This window comes from Equus asinus, chromosome 4 (assembly GCF_041296235.1).
Source record: "Equus asinus isolate D_3611 breed Donkey chromosome 4, EquAss-T2T_v2, whole genome shotgun sequence".
In the NCBI taxonomy this organism is placed as follows: domain Eukaryota; kingdom Metazoa; phylum Chordata; class Mammalia; order Perissodactyla; family Equidae; genus Equus; species Equus asinus.
In genome coordinates, this window is record NC_091793.1 from 128439505 (window position 1) to 128460536 (window position 21032).

The following is a 21032-nucleotide window of genomic DNA, read 5'->3' on the forward strand; positions in this document are numbered from 1 at the left end:
AGCATGGTGGTCCCCCACCTTTCCTACTGGGGAAGATAGTCTCATGACTTTCACATGTCGCTGTTACTTTCACTCTTTACTTCTCCCTCATAGATCCCACAGCAATGACCTGTTTGCTTTAGCAAATAGGAAGAAAGTGGAGCACCAGTCCAGCTTGCCTTCCAGTCACCTTCCAGAAAGGACATTCACATTGTGAGGCAAAGAATCATGTAGGAGAAGAGACTACTTAAGAATTAAAACCCAAACAAAAAAGCCTACATTATTATCCATGAGGAATGATACCATTCTCTTTCACTAATTCTTAGAAATGTTGGTAGTCATGAGTACAACTTAGAACATTATCAATTACTAATAATCAATAGGCTTAAGATAATCTTTTAAAGAATATGAGACTTTCTCCTTGCTCATTTATCACCCTGCCCCAGCCATCATACACATAACTTTTAACATAATATCCTGGAATAGAAATACTTATTATCCAAGATGGACTTTTCAATAAAATAGACTGTTACTGGCACTATTCTATATTTCCATTTTGTGAAGAAAGTTCATATTTTATATCAATACTTTTTTACTGAAGATGCTTATATCATCCAATTCCTCAGAAATTATGACTTTCCAAAAAGATGCTTATTGGCCATTAAGGGGAACTACCATGGGACACTAAAGCTTCTTTAACATGAGTGATTTTAAGGTCTCCATCCTAACCTGAAAACTCAGCTTCAGTTTAAAGCATTGCTTTATCAAGTTGGGTTTCTTTCCTCTTGTTTGTTTGTTTTGTTTTGTTTTCTGACCGTAACGCTGTTCAGCTCTAACAACCAGTGTACACAAAAGGAAAACCTGAAAAGCTAAGGAACTTATGAAGTCACTCTTTCTTCTCACTTTCTCAGAGCATTCATGGTACAATATAATTAAAAAGCTTTGTGGAATCCCAGGCTGACTGTGTCTGAAAGGACAGATGGCATTAGAAATAACGTCTATCACCAAGACATTCTTCAATATAATCTGCTAAATGGTAAGAAGAGAATTTTCTAGAGCTGCTAAACTTAGTCACATCCTAACTTCTGAACTGAATCTGCAAAGCAGCCTTCCAGCAGACAATGCTATTGTCCAAAATGAACAAACTAACAAACTTTATTCATGCGTAGATAGGTTTCTATATACTTGGCACCTGGGCAGTCAATCTAAATTTCTAATTATATTATTCAACTGTCTGCACTTCATTAAATAACATGTGTATTAAAATCTACCAACTTCTTTATGGTAGATTTTCTCTTTCTTCCAGAAGTGATTTGAAATGTAAAACACGTAGAATAAGAATAATGCATACTTTGTGCAAAAGAATAAGAGGCTTGTCTAGCCAATATATAATCTGAGTTATTTATCTGAAGATAACATAACAGGAACTGTAAGGCATGGCTTTCAATTCAGAATCCATTCAGAAGGTTTCAGGGAATCTTCAGGATCACATACACACCTGTGGCACATGATCCTTCGGACACCACCAGTATCTCACTCTGCTGTTTGCACGCAGCCTGCCGCAGGTAGCACTCATTCTGGTAGCTCTCCCCATTGGAGCCACACACAGGCACGTAGTCATTGTTGCACTGGGGAACACACAGATGTAAGCCTTTGGTTAGTACTGGAGTCTGTATGCCTCTGACATCTTGAACAGAAATAATCATTTACAAAAGAAAGCACTTGTCTTCTTTCACAGGGATCTCCATTCTATCCATTCAGTCTTTGACCTTGCAAGGGCATCATTCAAAGATATACAAAAGCAATGTCAAGTCAGCCAATCAGTCATTTGATTCACGCAGAGGAAAAAAAGGCTTCTAAATTGATCAGGCAATTCCAACAAAGTGATTGGAGAAGAAATACTAAAACGATATAGCAACAACTGTATCAATATTATTTAATATTGCCTTTCTAATATATAGCCCATCTGGCTTGGTGGAAAAAATCAAAACATGTTACAATAATCAAGCTATTCAAAAGATAAGTAATGTCTATCTGTGTCTGGATCAGAAATATATAGCTGAAACACCAAAGAATTCATTACTCCTTAGCATGCTTTCTCTCTGTTGAATTTTAATCTTTACAAATTTCTAAATATTGGATAAGACATTTGGGTTACTAGTTTAATTTTTCAGATATCTTTAGGTCACTGGATATTGATGTAGATACAGTGTAGAGAGAAACAATAGACTATGGGATACAGGAAAAAATGCCACAACTACTGGACTATATGTAAATATCATTGACTATTCAAAAGTATGACTATTAATATACATTTCATAAAGAGAAAAGTTCATTTTTATAACAACCTCATTACAAAAAAGTACACACTTTACAATGAAAATTAGGCAACCTACAGGGTATCCTCATCATAATATAATCACCCTCTGAGGCATTAGAGATACTTGGCTGTGTCCTATACGTGCTAATTACGCTCGAGATGTGATTATCTCATGATGACTATTACTGATGCACTTCATTGTTAATTATAACAAATGCAATGATCAAGATAATTATTTATAAATACTCACCTATGCCAGAAACTAAGAAAAGTAAATCATACGTACACACGCCATGTGAAAACGCTTTTCTGTTTACAATGTCTTATTAAAATATTTGAGATTTTGATGTGCTGTAAATTAATAACACATACAAAATAAATCAATGATCTAGTGAGATGGCTAGGAAAGTTTTACTATGTACGATAATAAGCCTAAAACTTGGGAATTTATGCAAAGAAAGGAGCAAATCCTCAATAAGGTTACAATCTGATGACAAAAACTTGAGATTTTTTTTACTCTATTTCCTTACACGATCCGTACTTTCTCCTTCCCAATCTACCACTTAACTCTCGTTTTTTGCCTTTATGTAATAATGGCTTAGTCATCCTAAAATTTTATAAATGGTATAAGTCAATGTTCTCTGAAACGAAAGTCTTATTTTATATGAGTCTGACTTTGTATCTACCATTGAAAAACTTGAATATAATTTTTCACTAATAGTGATATATTTTCCTCCCAATAGTAAATCCAAATTGTATGATACTCATATTATGATCACTATAATTGCTTTCATGGTAATTTATATATTAAATCGTATCTATTTAGAAATTATTTAAATATGATTAAAATGACAAATATTTTAAATATGACATATTTTAGAAACCTTTATTTCTATAATTTCTAATCTAGACATTTTGGAAACCCTCTATACATTAATTTCTTTCCACTATTACACTAATGTCTCCCACACTCAGTGCATGTATGTGACTGCATTTTAAAACTGTTTTGATTGGAACTTTTTGCTAATGAGGATCTTTAACTCAATGACTCAGTAACTTCTGATCAGGGGATATGTGTGTAAGGGCTGCCTTCCACATGCTATCCAATATGTATATATATACCTACCACGAGACTGAACATCTTCATCACTACTGAAGAAAAAGGGCAATAGCAATATGTTAGTGAAGAGTTGAATCTTCCAATGAGCAGTACTGAGAAGACACCAAATAAATGGGGTTGGTGGCAGAAACATGTCCAGGGAGGCAGATGGATGGATAGGTGCTTGATGAATGCGCTGTGTTCAAGACCAGGGACAGTGGAATGTAGGGAGGATTGGAGGACTCACTGACAATGCAATGGTGCCTGAGTACACAGAGGACAGACCAGAAAGAAGTGAACAGCTGGTAATAGATTACAGTCAGTAGACTTGCTGACCCTTTCAATAGGGAGAAGAGAGGCATAACTAGTGTGGCTGGCTGGACGAGTAAGCTTCTCATGCTCGGGTCCTAGCATTCTTGTCCCTGATTACCTTTTAATTTCTATCTTCAACCCTGGTTACAATACTCTGTGTGTAGATTATTTGGGCTCATATTTTCTTCTCTGCAATCCCCAGGATTTCTCTATCCTTCTCTTCTACTTCTGCAGATTACTCAGACACAATCAGTGGATGGGGAGTGAAGGGTGGGAAGTATTTATTATCTCTGTCGAGTGCTAGTACACAATGCTGATATGCATCTTAAAATATCGAATAAACTGATAAAGTGCTCATATGCCACTTCAGAGGGATGCAGTAAGCCAAATGTGAACAGTGCTAAAAACAGAGCTGCCAAGTTCCATGCACAAGCCAAAAGAGAGATTTGTACGGAGCTGAAAAGAGCTTAACTGTAGATGATCAGCACGATGCGTTTGGCCCTTAGTACCATGACTTGCACTCATTAATATGAACAACACAAGGAGGAAGCATGCTCTAAGTCATTAAGGCTCCGGAGTGGAAGTCTGTCCTAGGTTCTCCCATTTCTCTCACTGCCTTGGTGAAGGACCGACCTCATGTACATCACTCAACAAGGAAATATTTAACAAGTTTATAGCTCAGTTTCCCCATTTGAAGTGGTTAACTGGGGCGTTTGGGAGGATTAACAGAGTCATGTTGTTAAAACATTTTGGAATATTCATTCATAAAAAAGAAATGTAAATTATTTGCCTTTCATAATATGTATTTTAACTAGCAGAGTCATCATCTAACATAGACACTAAAACATGCATGTCTAAAATTAGAAAAATAAAGGAAAATAGGATAACCCTCGGCATAAAAATATGCTAACTACTACATTAAAATATGCTAAATGATTGGAAATAGTTTTTAGTGGTAATCATCATACTGCTCAGTTTCAGATGAAGGGACAGATTCAGATGTTAAGTGACTTGCTAAAGGCCACGTAGTTGGCTGGTAAGAGAAAAACAAGATTCAGGCCCAGATGGTTAGGCCCATAAATGTATGTGTTGTGCAAACTTCCTTTCAGGGGAAAAGGAATTCTATTTTTTTTAAGATGTTTTAAAATTTTAAGTTTATTTTCCAAATATATGTTTTTCAGTAGAATGATTTTGTTCCAAAATGTTCACATTACTTAAGGAAGCAGCTACATGCCACACTAGTGGAGTCAATGACTTGACACTCTAGAATATACGAAATTCATTTTGATAAAAATGAAAAGAAAATTTATGTGAGAAGTTTTTCATATGATTTATTGCTTGTTTGGATAATAAGGATTTCTTTTAGCTGGGATTTCAGCATGTAGAAGCTATGCATAACTTATATTTTATATATTGCCGGCACCTTCTATAGAGTCTGGCATGTAGAAGGCACGCCACAGATGTTAAGTGAATTCTGCTATATTCCCAGTTGTCAAAGGCTTAGGAATAACGACTTAAGATATGGTATGTTTCTCTTCTTAAAAAAGAAAGAAAAGGTAACCTGCATATGTCCCAATCCTTTGATCATCCCATAGGTAGCTTTTACTTCTCTGTGACTACATTTCTTTATTTGAAAAAATTTTTATGATTTTACAAGAGTGGGCAGGACTGTGACAGCAGTGAAAGTGACTCTGTGTGACTTCCAAGGCTAGGTCATTAAAGGATGCAGCTTCTACCTGGCTCTTTCTCTCTCTCTGGATGCTTGCCCTCGAAACTCAGCCATTGTGCTATGCGGACGCCCAGAGTAGCCCATACAGAGAGATCCACACGGAGAAGGACCAAGGTCCCCAGCTGACAGTCAGACATACGAGTGAGAGCCCTGAGATGAGTACAGAACTGAGCCTTTGTGTTCCCTCCTTCCCTCACCTAATGCCGAGGGGAGCAGGGCTGAGCTGTTTCCACTAAGCCTTGTCCAACTGCAGATTCATGAGCAAATAAATGTTCCTTGCTTTGAGCCACCAAGTTCTGGGCAATTTGTTATGCAGTCCTAGTAACTGAAACAATTGCAGATCTAAAACATGGCTTATTGAGTGAAAATATTTAACATTTGAATTAAATAATATTAAAAAATATAAGGCTTCATCATATTTTTAAATTATAAGGTGATAATTGATCATTGTATAACTAGTGCTATCTATGAATAATTGCATGTGAGTCTTCTTTCGTTCCTTCCTTCCTGCTTTCAACCATCCACCCATTCTCCATCCATCCATCTATCCTGTCCATCCACTGTCTCAAAATTTTCATCCCCACAACCGATTTACCATATTGACCAGCATACCATTTGGCATACAGATAGGAAGGCAGGATGCAGGAGGTTGTAGGCCATTTCTGGAAGTCACATCATCATCTAAGAATTAGTTGTACTACTTTTGATATTAAGAGTTGTCTACAACAAATGGGTACTTTTGTCCTTGTTACTGATGTTTTTATTGGCATGTATAATGTCCTGGAAAAAAATTAGATTTGATGTCAAGGGACCTAGATTCTTGCTTTGGGATAGCCACTTATTGGTAAGTTATTTATATTTATGCTCACCTTCAAAAGGAGAAGAAAATAATTATCCCACTCAATTGTGAGAAATAAATGAGATAACATGTTTGAGGGTAGAATATGTTTATTTTAAATCATCTAACAGAGGTGAAGACAAATATATGTTCACTTTAGTGCTCCAATAATAATCCAAATTGGGAAACATTACAGATTCTAAACACATAGACCTATTTCTCTTTGAAATTTATCTCTCAGCCAGAAGGAGCATAGTTTGCATCCTATTCTGAAGGGAAGAATTTGTGCTTGTATCTGAAAATGCAGGAGAAACAGAGAGTAAATGACCTCAGCTAGTTTAGAATAGGATACTGGAAAATGGAGTTTTAGGACATCTCCCTTTCATCAGATACTGGGACAAAAAAAAAAAAAACCCAAAAAACTCAAATTCATTGGGAAGTATTAGAAAGGACTGAATCAAGATACTCCTAATCTAAAAGATCCTATTATTCTTTGAGCAATTTGTCCATTTTCCCTGATCTTCAACTTATTTCAGCCACTCTAGAGTCTAAACTTTCCACTAGGGAAATGGTTTTTTCTCCTGATAGACTGACAGCTATTGCAAAGCACAAACTAATAGCAATAGTAATCTAGTAGTAAGTTTAAAATGCTACAGGCATTAGGAAAAGAAAATTTACATTTTAGGTTCTTATTCGAACTTTCATTCATTTCCACCCCTCGCACCAATCTATTGCATTCAACAATTATTTAAACTAATGACAAATGTAACTGGCTGACCAATACACGAAAAACACAAATGTCTTTGTTGATACAAGTTTTACCAAGACTCTGTGGAACCTGAAAACTGAACACAATTTCTTTAATGAGAAAATGAGACATTTCCTTATAGTAGCATGCATGCATTTAGAATTTTATGAACTCCCCTTTTTTCTCTTGGCCAAATCCTGTTAGAATTATGGCTTTCCATTTGAGCAACATTCTTCTTGGTTCATTTTATACTGTTTATGAGTTCACTTCTTATGTTTACCCTTGTTTATGAAAATAAGACATTTATGGGAATTGCAAATGGAAAGGGAAAAAATTCACAAAATCCTATGGGCCTTTAATTAGTGATTTATCCAACTGCATTTTCCCTTTAGTTAACATTTGGGGGAAGTATGACTCGGAGAGTTCTCATGCTCCATCTCTCTCATGTAGTTCCTTGAAAGAACATAATTACATTGTTCAGTGTGGCTGGAAACTTTAGAAGTTGGTGTCACATGCATATTAAATATGCTTGAATATGTTTCTAACACTCCAGTATGGTCTAAAGACTGTAGTAGGGTCACGGCAACCCTTACCCACCAGCTGGTGGTGCACTTTACAAATATCAATTGTTTTATTGCTTTCTTAGAAAGAAGAAAGTAACATCCAAGAAGCTTTTAGCTTATCTATAAACCATTCGAACTATATTTAAATGTGAATTCCCTTATCTCTCACTGGGAGGTTGAATTCAATCTAAAATACCTAAATTTCATCAACAATTCTAAATATTACATACTATAACAAATATTTAGGCCTGAATTTGAAGTCTAACGGTTTTACTTGCTCTATATCATTTATTTTTTTTAGTTTTGCTTACAATCTTGGAAAAGTTTTCCCTGACCCCACACATATAGTTGTGTTTATGCACATATTTCCCGGTTGACCCTTATGTTAGATTTCATGTGTTTTCAAAAACAGTAATTCAATAACACTCAAAGGTTAATATAGACATTAGGATGGCATCTATGATATTTGAAGGCTAAATGATCACATAAACATTTTGAGAGAGAAGTTTATAATTTACATGGCAGAAAGCTTTTGTTAGATGATGGCTACAATAATGACATTGAGTTCCATCTTTAATATACACTAATAACCTAGTTTTGAGGATACGAGTTTCGAGGATACAATTGCAGTCTCTGACTCTTTTTATTTTTATTTATTTTTTAACACGAGGCAAAGTACACCTTTCTCATGTTTATGAATGACTTGTAGCTATTTGCCCTCTTTTGGCTTCCTGAGAGATTAGTTGTAATTGAATGTGGTACCCATGGAAAGTTGACATATTTTAATAAATTCCATGATATCCAAACTAGTACAGTAGTTTTGAAGTCACAGTAACAAGCAGTTCATTTAAAACCTTAGCCGGATTGCCAGGATAATAAAACCCAGACCATTAAAACAGAGAGCAATATGATCAACAGATGATAGCTCCAATCAAAAAGAACAAAAGTACAAATCCACACTTCTGATCCGCCACCTGTTTTGACTATTATCCACAGTAGCTGACTTATAAAATGCATGCTAGAAGGAATACAGAAACATACGTTTCCTTTGACAAACCAAAAGAACATCCCGAAGCTTTCTCCCTCCAGTGGCATTTATAACTATGGCATATACATTTCTCCAAAAAGCTATGTCTTCTTGACATCAGTTGGCTCTCTTGTCAGTACTTTTGCTTGGTGCCAGCTTCCCTCTTAGCTTGCACACATACAAATTGCCAAGAACAGGTTGTTAAGGAAGATCCCTGCTTTGTAGTCTCGTTAATGAATTAAAAGATGCAAATATCAGACTTCTTACCTTGAACTGACAGACGCAAGTCACAGTGTCTCCAATTCTTAAACATTCCCCATCAAATTTACAGGTGTTGGTGTCACAGAGGAAGAGATCATTTTCTCTGTCATCATAACCTCAAATTTAAAGAGAACACTCTAGTCATTAAAAAATGCTATAGACTTAAACAAAAAAGCACTACTTTGAAGCTTTAAAAGAATTGTCCCCAAATTTTAATTCCAATCACAGTTGTACTGCAAGGTCATTCTCTGTTGATAACCTCAAAAGTCTCATTAAGTAATCAATATTAATTTCTTTTTTTCACAATTGTTTTCTAGTTAATTCCCTTTTAATATCCTTTTTTGATAGTGCTATTTTATTTTAGCTTAGGTTAATACTGGCAGTGGTGAATGAGGGTTTAACACTTGCTTCCCAGCTTCTTTATTTTTTTCTTATTAAGTGGACTATAGTTTATGAACCCCAAACTCCACGTCTTAGAAAACAGCTGGTGATGGTCTCTGAATGCCATTTTATCATTTTTCCATCTTTAATCATTCTTTTGCTTTAACGTCTGAAACAACCCCTTATTTGGAATTTCTCCAGACAAAGAGGAAACAAAGGCCCAATAATAAAGATAAACAGGCACAGTGTTTTCTGTGATAGTCTGTCTGGCTCAAATGAAGATTGATCACCTCTAAGTTAACAGGGGTGGGAGGGGGTGCCAGGTTCTTGAACAATCTGTCTGGGAAACCAGTTCATTCTCTTAAGTTTCTGCAAATCTCTTTAAGATATCTGGCTAATAATGAATTTCTTGATTGCCAAGCTCAATTTGACATTTAAGTTAGTTATTTCCTAAAACAATACCTTAGTTAAGAATGGGACCACAAAGCTATCGACATTCCAAACAATTGATTTTGCAGGTTGTTTAATATTCCTTTGATAGAGCACCTAAAAAGTGATTAGGCACCTGCAAAGTGGAACTTAGTCCTTCCAAAATAACATATATGCACGCATGAAACACAAATGAGTTAAAGAAAACATGTTGAGTTTTACAGAAATGCCAAATTTGGAAATTGCCAAAAACAGAACAAAGGCAATCTATTGACCCAAATCTAATAGGGTTGCAAATATCAACCTGTTTTTAAAAAGCACAAACTACAATGCTGCATAATAATTTTCCTCGTGAAATTTACATCAGTAACAACCCAGGACTACATATGCTTTCATCCTATAAATTACAGTTGGTTATTCTCTCCTCTCCAAAGTTAACATACACTTCAGCTCACATATATCCCTGAAAGCCATTTTATTCAGAGACCGATTTAACTACAGCAGAATTATATTTACAGAAGATGAAAAATTACATACATACTTGCTAAAACAAGAACAGATCAGACCTCGGGGACAATACGTAGGCATGTTAATGGAGTTTAAAAAGCCAATGAAATCACACCACAATCTGCCTGGTATACTACAGGCTGTTATACTGAAATGAGAAGCCAGCCTCAAGTGCAGCAGCTCCCATCCTCGGGCCCTATTTAACTAGGAAGCTTCAGCAGAGCAAAGCCTGCCAAGCTCTCGCGTTCAGACACGGACGGGACCTGAGCGCGCAGGAAGAGCGCCTGACCCACTCCAAGGAAGCCTGCCCAGAAACGGAGTCAGCGCCCACCCGGGTCGGTTCCGCCCTCCGCCCGCCTGCGCGTGAGCCTGCCCAGCCTTGGTCATGCCCACCCCGGCCTGGGAGACCTACGAATGATTCTTTTCTCAACTTCCCTCCACCATGAAGAGCTTTCGGAGGCAAGAGAGAGGCATCCGTGGGCTGCAAAAACAACGTCTTTTTCAGCCAAGGAGAGAAGGAGTATGAGAGAGCCAGCAGTTGAATCTCTTGAAACCCAAGCTCGTTTAGAATCTGCGTGACCTGTTCTTGAATGCGAGACCAGAGACCAGGGCACCCTCACGGCACTTTTGCCAGGAATCAGTGTTTCCCCTGCAGTCACCATTTGATTTATTGCTTTCTCGCTCTTTCTTTCTCATAAAGTTATTTCCAGCTCGTTCTAGCTAGACTTTTTCTTTAATGATGGGAAACGTTCTGTTTTAGTGTTTCTCCAAGGATTGGTGCTTTTTTCAGTGAATCCACAAAACCATCCCGTTTAACATTTCTCAAAATCTTCGCAGCTCCAGTTTCAGTGCAAGGATGCAAAGGTTCCTACACCTGCACTCTCTGCCCACCCCAGACCCCTCCCCCACTTCCTTAGCGGCCTGCAACAGTTCTCTGTGCTCCTTTGGGTGGAGGTCGGTCGTCTCAGGGGTTTGGGGCAGTAGAAGGGAAGAGGCTGGGGAGACGCGCTAGGGTAGACTGGTCTGTGCCGGAAACGCGCGTTTCCTCTGAGGGGTTTAAGGGGTCGGGGGCTGGGGTTCCGGACTTACCAGAGCAATTCCAGCCGGTGGGCGTTTGGCAGTCACTTAAGGAGGTAGGGAAAGCCGCGAGCTTCACCGGGCGGGCTATGATGAGTAGCATCAGCGGCAGCAGCAGCAACCAGCAAAAGCCCTCGCAAAGTGTCCAGCTGCTGCACTGCCGCGGGGACTCCCACAGCACCATGACTAGTTCGCGCAACTCGGCAGCAGCAAACGGCTTCCGAAGAACACACTATCGCGGGGGCCGGGCAGCGGGCTACTGAGCATCCCGCGGACAGCAGCAACACAGGCAGCGGCGGTGGCAGTGGCACCCGACGGGGAAGCAGCAGCCAAATCCGCGCATGATTTTGAGAGTTTCAGCAACATCCAGTGACCCGGCTCAGCCCCGGGAGCGAGAGGGTCGTCCGCGGAGAAGCTGCGCCGGAGACGCGGGAGGCTATGCCATAAGGAGAGGACTCTGGCAAGCTGGGCAGCGGGAGGAGCCCGGAGTCCAGGGGCAGAGGAGAAGCGTTCAAGGAGGCAGGGTGGAGGGAAAGTCAACGCGCCCCGCAGCCTAGCAGCCGCCTCTCGCGCTCTGCCGCCCGCATCCCTCTGGCGTTTGGGAAGCAGCAGGTCCTTAGCCCGCCCGGGATCACGTGGGAAGAGGCAATCGGGCGCTGATTGGCGGAGCGGGATGCAGGTCCCGGGAGGGAGGGGTCGGCGAGGAGGTGCAAGGAGGAGGCGACGACGACGGATGCCACAGATGGGCTAGCTCGCCAGGCGCTGGCCCGAGTGGGGCTGGGCGGGGATGGCTCAAGTGAGAAGCTCAGGCTTCAGGGTGGGCGACCTCCACACCTTTATATACCACCTGCCCTTTCACTCTCCGCCCCAGGACGCCCCCTACCGAGCGCCGGGTCGGATCCAGCGCCCCTCTTTTGTGCGTAACCGCGGGCTGCCGGCGCCGGCAGTGGCTGGGTGGCGTCTCTCGGAGCTGGAGCTGGTGAGGGTGGAGGTGGCGAAGGAGCGGTAGCAGCAGGGTAGAGAGGGGAAAGCGGGCACAGAGGAGAGGGCGTCCTGCTGGCGCCGGCGCTCCAGCGTGCGGGAGCGCGCCGCCTGGCTGTAACTGGATACAGGCTGGGAAAATCGCCGCGGAGAGCCCAGGGATGTTTCTCTGGGGAGGAGCAGGGAGCAGGAGAGGGTGAGAGGCGCTGCTGTGAGAACAGCTCTGGCCAGCCTGGAAGCAGCAGCAGTTCCCATAGGAGCCTGCGACCCCGAGGCTGCTCTCCAAGCTGGCTCAACCAGCCTTCCAGGCTCTCTGCACTTCCGTCTCTCTCCTCCCCTCCCTGGCCCCCTGCAGCCCTGAGCAGCCAAAGGTTTGAGGAGCCGAAGGTTCGAAGCCCTCTCTCCGTCACACGCTCGTCTCCAGCCGGGAGCCTATTTGTGAGGCTGCCTGGGCGGTGCGGGCAAATGTTTCGAAGGTCAGATTTGGTCGGGACAAGTGGTCACAGAGAGCAAGGGAAGGCTCCTCTGCATCAGCAGTGGGTGGGTTGCCGGGCGCCTCGGCAGGGAAGCGGTATCCAAGGAGAGCGGCTCGCTCTGCCTGGCGGCGCGGGTAGTGTTCCTGGCGCTTCCCGCCGGTCTCTGCCCAATCGCCGGAGACCTGGGCGAGGCCAGCAGGTCCGACTCCGCAGGAGACTCGCCCTGCGCCTTTCTTCCTTCAGCTCCAGCCAGCCTGGGCAACGGCGAGCGGACCCGCCTTCTGCCTGCTGCATTCTTCACGCAGTTAGAACAATTTAGCCTAATGGTATTTTAGTCGCTAGTAACGGGACCCAGAACTTCCTGGGACACGAATGGAGAGGAAGAGCTTTCTCCCGTGACCCGGGTCGTTATTGCAGTCACAGTGTTTTCTGTGTGATTGTTCAGTGACTCAGGATATTTTTTTCTTCTTTCCCTGCACTCTCCTTCTCTATCCCTCCCTCCCTCCCTTCCTTCTTTCTTTCTTTCATTTCGAGAACCCTCCTTTGCTTTTTTTCTCTAAATCTCGCCTTCTCCCCTCTCCTTCTGTGTCCCCTGAATTTAGAAGAGCATTGTTTGATAGCTTTCCACAGGCAATTAGCCTCCATCCCCAATCAGTTAAAAGAGGCTCCAATACACTTTGAAAAGAGGGACTATCTATTCTTCTCAGGCAATGCCAGAGAAACAAATTGTACCGGAGCTATCTTTTTAAGTTCTTTAACCTCCAACCTCCTCCCACTTTCTTGCTTTTTAACTTCTCCTTTGAGAGATGTGATCGTGCAGCACCTCAGTGCCTCAAAGAAATCGCATTTTTTTTTTCCTGTGTGAAACCCATCCCTTTATCTTACATCTCCGCCTCCGCCCCGAGATCCCCCGCCTTTACCCCCCCACCCCGCCCACCTCCAAAGATTTCTGAATCTCTGCGTCTCACTCCTGGCAATTAAGCAGCAGATCCCAGCATTCTAGTCGGTGGCATCTCGCTCCTCACCAACGAAGACTCCATTAAAACAGATCAATTTGACCAGACGTTGGAGGCATCAGAAAATCGGCTTCTAGACAGCGCAACTAAATTCTTGAAGGAAACGGAATACCCATTAGAGCTGCCAGCCAATATTGCAAAAACAAGGAATCAGAGATGTCTTCCACTGCGCCCTTTCAGCACAGACGAGAACATAAATATACGCTTAATATAGATCGAGATTTAACAACTGCCTAGTCGAGACTGAGAACACGTCATTTTCCGTAGTAAGGCTGCTGTGATAACTAATGAGGCTGATGAAAATAAGTCATGCTTGAAACTAAAGGCAAAGTCCTTAAAAGTGTTCACGCAGTAATTATGGTAATGAAACAGGACTTGCTAGGATTTCAGTGCTTGGCTATATTAGTAAAATTTTACAGAACCTCTTAGTGAGTAACTGTTATTGAATTCTCTGCTAAGTAAATTTTTGGCATGCTCTCTAATAATATGCACTCTTCCTAAGACATTTTGTCCAAAGTAACTTAAAACTCCGAAGGAGTTAATTACTAGTTGTGACTGGTTAACAAAATGCGGTTGCTTCTGCAGAGGTTCTTTAAATTATTAAACAGTTTGAAGCAAAGTCGTTCCAGTAAGAATGCTGTGATTTTGTTCGGCTTACTTTGTAGTTAGTGTTACAGTGCCACCAAGAAACAAATTCTGAAACTGGCAGGCACCACCAAGTGGCGGAAGAGCATCATTCACTGAACGGAGCACAGTATTATTGAACACGTAAATAAAAATATATACATTATTTCGTCATTAGTACCAAGGAAGTAGACAGGCATTAAATTTTATGGCAGTGAAGATTGAATTAGTGATTGGATTAGCGCTTCAACTTTTCCCCCAGCAGGGTCAAATCAGTTTACTTATTAGGATTGAATTTAAAACTAAGTCTACGAATTGTACTTTGCATTGTGTATTATATGATTACTAGTAATCTAATCCAATCATATCATGAATTTGCAAAATTTCTTATTTTAAAATAGTACACAATATTTGCTTTCAATATTCCTGGGCTAAAACACTTTATTTATGGCATATGCACTCTAGAATGGACTCAGAGGGGGTAAAGTCAAGTTATCATATTTTTTAGGTAGAAACAGCACAGAATTTTTTTCCAGAAGACTTTTTGTTTTCTTTTCCCCACATGGAAAGGGCATCATTAAGAAGTGTGCGATTACTCAGAGCTTTAGTGGGGTAGGAGTGGGGAAAGGGAGAATTTATTCTAGAAGAAGAATAATTTAAGATAAATGAATCTGGGAAAATAAAACACATTGCCCATCGGAACTCTGTCTCCTTCCTGAGCTGTAATACTTTCTGATGCTTCAGTAATGGTAAGATGTATGTGTTTCTTAGATGTCAGACATTCTGCCATGCAGGAAACATATTATTTTATGTGATCCCTACAGCACCCCTATGAGACAAGGAATGTCATATCCCCATTTTATAGAAAAGGCATATAGCTTTTAAAGCAGCAAACAACTTGCTCCACTTAACAAACCTACGCAGTGGCACAGCTGGGACTCAGCCCAATTCTCTCTGACATTGGAGCCCAGGACCTAAGTCACATCTTCTGCTGTATGGCTGCCTCTTGGCCTCTGAGAAAGGAAACTGTAACTGGGAATATATCCCCTCTGTCCAAACAGGCCTTTATCTGCCCTTTTTATGGAGCACCAGTAAGACCCAAACTCATTCTGTCTCAACCATGAGCAATGAGATCCAGTGGTTTCCATATTTGGAATTCGTATGAATTACTTAAGAAGCTTTTTAAAATATAGGCAAATTCTAGGTCTCACTAGCAGAAATTCTAACTCAGAGAGTCTGGGAATCTAAGATTTAATAGTCATCTTTGAGAACTAAGGTGTTACCTACATCTATGTGACGAATGAAGGATATCGGAATTCTTGCTCAGTTTCCACAGGACTTTCGCAGAGAGATTTCTAAGACAAGAGAAAGGCTTTGACTAAGTGTGCAGAGGAGCTGTTGTATGTGTCTGTCTTTCTACCATTAAGTATTGCATTTCCGTATGCGTATGTTCACTACATATGTATTAAGCTTCTATTATGTCTGACTTACTAACTTTGTGAGCATAGACAGTTTCCTCATTTGTAAAATGTGGGTAATAACAGTACCTATGTCCCAGGGATCTTCTGAAGATTAAGGGAAATATAATATACAAGTTAATGGTAATGGCCTTAGGGAGAATCCCTATATAAATGAATGAATGAATACATAAATGTGTGTGTGTGTAGTTAGCTATATATTTACATATAATAAAAAGTATTTAAGGATACACAAATGATATGTGTATGATATTAAAGTATACAATGTGTTGATTATTGATAATGAAGCACAGTATAATTTTCATATCTAACTCAATACCTTAACATTTTGTCCCTTAATTTCTAGCCTACCTCAGATAGACAGATAGATAGATAGATAGAAATAATGTCCCAAATCATTGTTCCTTCAGTTTTCATTTATAATTTATTGATATAAAAAATGCATATTATATTATCAGTAAATAACAAATGTATTAGAACATTAAGTGTTTAATTTGTAGGTAAAATGCTATTGACAATATTATTATATATTATATTATACATATATACATATATTATACATAAATAATTATATATTACACATAATATATATGTTATATTTCAGAGACATCATCTTCATCTTTGGTTCATTTTTTTCACTGAGTAATTAAATTTGCTGTTTTTCCACTCTTTCCTATAATTAGGTAATGATGTATAAATAATAAGCAGTGATTGAAAGAAATAGTTTTATAATGTAGAAGTTTCCCTATGCCTTATAGATTCTTGTGCCCTTAATTATTTTTGATAGTTTATGTTTAGATTTGTAATTTCAGCCCTGGAGAAATAGTTTATTTCCTGTTAGGGCAGTGGGCCCCAGTCACAACTGTGCATTGTAATCACCTGGGGATTTGAAAAGCACTGGTGCACTGTCCGCACTCCAAGGCTTGGATAGTGTGGAGGTGAGGCAGAGGCACTGGGGTATTTTTTTAAAGTTTCACTGGTGATGGTGATGGGTGGCTTCTGTTGACAGCCACTGCGATGGAGACAGTGACTTCCTTATTCAAATATCCAAGTTTCAGCAGGTAAAAGAGTGGTTTTTTCAGTTAAAGCTCTTAAAAATAAACATCTCACAAAAGGTGCTCTTTGATTAAGATATTTAGCCAAAGCAATATGCAACAGTTTGCCACTAGTTTGCCAATAGTTTGAAAAAACCTGTTGTTTTAAAAAGAGCTGGATATAAAAAAGCAGCAGGCACCTCAGTGCGATTTGGTGTCTTTTTATTTACAAATTCAAACAGTTTTCAATTGCTATTTAATTTAATCATAGCCTTATCTTAGGGCTTAGTTTAGTACTTTTCTTCAAATCATTATGGAACTTGTTTTTTTTTGCAGTCAGAACCAGGAGCTTGAATCAGTTTTGGATGAAACCGCTTTTCATGTCTGTCTTTGGCTGCTTGCGGCTTCGACTGAGCTAAATTAGAAGTGGACTGCTCTCCGGCTTTGTGGAAAGAATTAGTGACGGTAGTTCTTTCAATTTGTGTTATTAGCAGCATCGAGTCTTTTATGTTCTAAGCATTTCATTTAGTTTTTACAATAAGCCTGCATCATTTCTCCCTCTATTATCTGTGACATTGTATTGCTTTTTGGTTTCTTTTGCTCAAATTACTTGTCAGTGGCAGAGCAGGTCACTCAAGAACTAATGTTCTCAATCATTTTGCTCCTCCTTCTACCTGTGTTCTCCCCAGCCCCAAAATAAGAAAAAATGGAGAAGAGAGGCTTCCGTCATAAAATAAATTTGGGAAACGCTTCCTGTAAATGCCATTCAGCTCCCTGTAGCTTCCCAATGCACATTTGCATATTAAAGGCCCTGAGGAGGCCTGCAGTAAAATCAAACCAAACGCATCCAATAAAATGAAACACCTGTTTAATGTTATTGAACTTTGATTTTCTAATATTATTTGATCATGGACTCCCTTTTAGCAAGAAAGCGCTACAATAAACTATGGCCATGGGTTTCCTCATATTACCCCATTAGTAGCGATAGATTAAAGGAATGAGACTCCTTAAAAACTTGTGTCAGCAGGCTTGGTGAGAAAGCTGATCATCCTCTCTGACTTCTCTTTTCGCAGAAACAGCAGTAAAGCCAGCTCACAGTAGAGTACATATTCCACAGCCCTGTCTTTCAATGTGGCTCTTCCTGCCATCATAAACATTTTGGGAAGATGATTAAAATGTCAGCCCCGCCACCTTACAACCTTTAAAAATTTTTCTCAGTTTTGTCCTATGTAAATTCTAAATTAGATACTCTGATTTCCTTAGCACTGATTGTAACATAGGATCAGATACAGATTGTGTCTGATAACACAGCTTTCTGAAAAGCTGTATCTTACATTGTTAAACAAGCTAAAAATGTTAATATAGAAACTTTCACAAGATTTTGAAGAGAATTTAATTGACTTCTTTACGCCTCTATACTTATCTCTAGGCTTTGCAGCATAAATCTGGACTCTTAGCCACTCACTGGCTATTATTAGAGCTTCTGATATAATGATAAGGCGAAGCCACATGGCAGTGGCCAGGCATCTGTGCATACGTGAGTTGGAGTCATTGCCCAGGTTCTTAGAAGCTGTGTGTCCACGGGCAAGTTACTTGGTTTCTCTGAGCCTCAGTTTTCTATCTTGGCCAGAGTGCTTTTTATTACTTGAGTAACAGAGAAATTTAGCTTGGTGTAAGAAGAAAATGTGGAGTTCTAATCGAGGAAGGAGGCAGGTTACCGGAAGGACTGAAATCTTTAAATAGAAAGCTGTCTGGAGAGTTAAGGCAGATGCTCATTTCATCTTTTTGGTTCAGCATCATCTCATTTTTACTTCTCTTTAGCTATTTCCCTTCTTTTTCTCCCTATAGACCGATTTTCTCTGCGATCTTAACATCACCATCTTAGATGTGTTTATAAATTGCATTTATCTGCATTAGATGTCTACTGTACATTACATATGTAGTATTGTGAAATTGTATGTATTTTAAATTTTAGTACCTCTAAGAATGGAGAAGAGATGTTTCCATGGTAAAGTATTTAACAACTATAAAACTAGTTTATATAAATTCTCCAATTTACTTTATATGAGCCCTGACTTTCATATGTAGGATTTGCTTTCCATATACAATAATTAGTGAAATAATATTGAATTTCAAAGATCTTTAATTTCAGCTCAGGGACATCATTCTTTGTCCATGTATACCTAAAGGATGTAGCAAAATGCTTTATTCATAGTTAGCATTCAACAGATGACACTAAATTAAATTAAAATGCTAAATCTAAGCGTGTCAATCAACACACTCCAGAAAGAGTGCACCAGGAAATGTAGTGAAAGCACTTTGGAATAACCTCGAAGTTCCTTGTAGATTTCCTTTATTAAGCAAGACCTATTTTGGAATGAAAAGTCGGCACCGAGAAGGCGAGGCTTGAGCCATCAGGGGGTACCTCAGCAATGGATGGTGCCGTGGAACTCCTCCTGTCGCCTCCCTGCTCCCACCGCCTGGTCATTAGTCTCAGCGCCTCACGTGGGCAGGATTTTATTCATGGGCTCATCCTCTCATTGTGCCTTTATTTTTTGCTACCTTCATATTTCCTATGGCTTCAAGTCAGGAGATCAACCACCCAATTAATCAGACTGTAAAACAAAGAACAATTGTCTTGATATGAAATTTGAGGTTTTAGAGTGATATGAACAAAGAGAGAGGAAGATATACAGCAGGTGATGTTTGGGGGCCTCTCTCATACACACACTATACACACACGCATGTATATATATGTATACGTATGCACATATGCATGTACACACATCCATATAATATATACTTGTAACGTGTATGTATATTTGTACACGTGTATACATCTACACATGATAAACAATTCAAACAATAAAGAGATTATACAGTCATACAGCCTTTCTAGCTTCCAGAACTTCTGGTTCCACAGAGATAACTGCTGCTACTAGTCTTTTAGAATCCTTCTAGATTTGTCCAGGCATATATCCTCTCTCTCTCATACTTGAAATATATAGAGACACATTTAAAGATGTGCTGGCTACACAATATTCCATTATTTTCTTTTTTTTCTGGGAAAGATTCACCCCGAGCTAAGATCTGCTGCCAATATTCCTCCTTTCTTTTTTTCTTCCTCCTTGAAGCCCCAGTACATAGTTGTAAGTCTTTCTAGTTCTTCTATGTGAGCCACTGCCATATATATATATATGTGAGAGAGAGGGAAATCAAAAGGATACACACACATATAAGTAAATATAAATAAACTTTTGTATATTTATATATACTTACATGTGTGTGCACATGTGTATCTTTTTGGTTTACAAATGAGTTCTTACCATATACACTGTTCTATTTCTTGCTTTGTTCACTTAATAAATGCAAGGAGAGCTACTTCATTTGGCTGGGTAGAATTCCATGTTGGATATCTCATAATTTATTCAGTTCCTTATTTATGGATGTTTTAATTTTATTTGCTAATTAAATTTAATGCAGCAGTGTATATAATACACTGTCTTTTTAACAAGGATATCTACCCCACTCCCCCAAGAAAGAGACTAAAAGGCCACAGGACATCATGACTATGCTTTTAGGGGGAAATACTGAGGTAGCTAGCAAACAAAGCTTACCTTTTGATTCTTAACTACTCTCAATGAGGAAAGTATTTAAGCTGAGTACAATATTGGAAATATTAGAAATATCTTTCAAATTTTGTTCTGATATTCTTGCACACAAATGTTTCAGTTAGAACATAATTTCTTACAGGCTAATTTTTGTCCATTTGCTGCCATAGAAGATAGCGATACCACCAAAATCTAATGTAACATTAGTTGCCATATTATAGAATTCAACATAATGTGGGTTGGTTTTGAACTCTTTCCAAAGGAGTTTAACTGTATTATACAAAGATAGTTGCACCTGTCAGACATCCAAAGGACAGTGTTTAACATGACATACCCGTGTAGACAGAGTGAGTTAGTGCTTTCCTCTCAGAAAGCTAAATCTTTCTTCTTCCGAGTTATAGAAACTTTAAAAATGTTACTTTTCCCCCGACACTGACAATTGGCTATGGATTAGCCATCACGTGAGCAGCTTTGGGGTCAAGGCCAGGACTCTGAATTTGAATTGGAATCTGATTTCAAGTTCTGGCTCTGACTCTTGAAGC

General features: G+C 39.5%; 1 protein-coding gene across 1 annotated transcript in view; it reads right to left on the reverse strand.

The window, feature by feature from the left end:
• The window catches only part of TMEFF2 (transmembrane protein with EGF like and two follistatin like domains 2), a 227806-nt gene extending 215549 nt beyond the window's left edge, over positions 1-12257 (reverse strand). The window contains exons 1-3 of the mRNA XM_014837534.3: positions 11283-12257; positions 8883-8992; positions 1478-1607 (exon numbers count right to left, since the gene is read on the reverse strand). Of these exons, the coding sequence (XP_014693020.1) occupies positions 1478-1607; positions 8883-8992; positions 11283-11454 (412 nt within the window). The 5' untranslated portion in view covers positions 11455-12257. The remainder of the gene's footprint in view (positions 1-1477; positions 1608-8882; positions 8993-11282) is intronic.
• Between the last annotated feature and the right edge of the window lie 8775 nt (positions 12258-21032).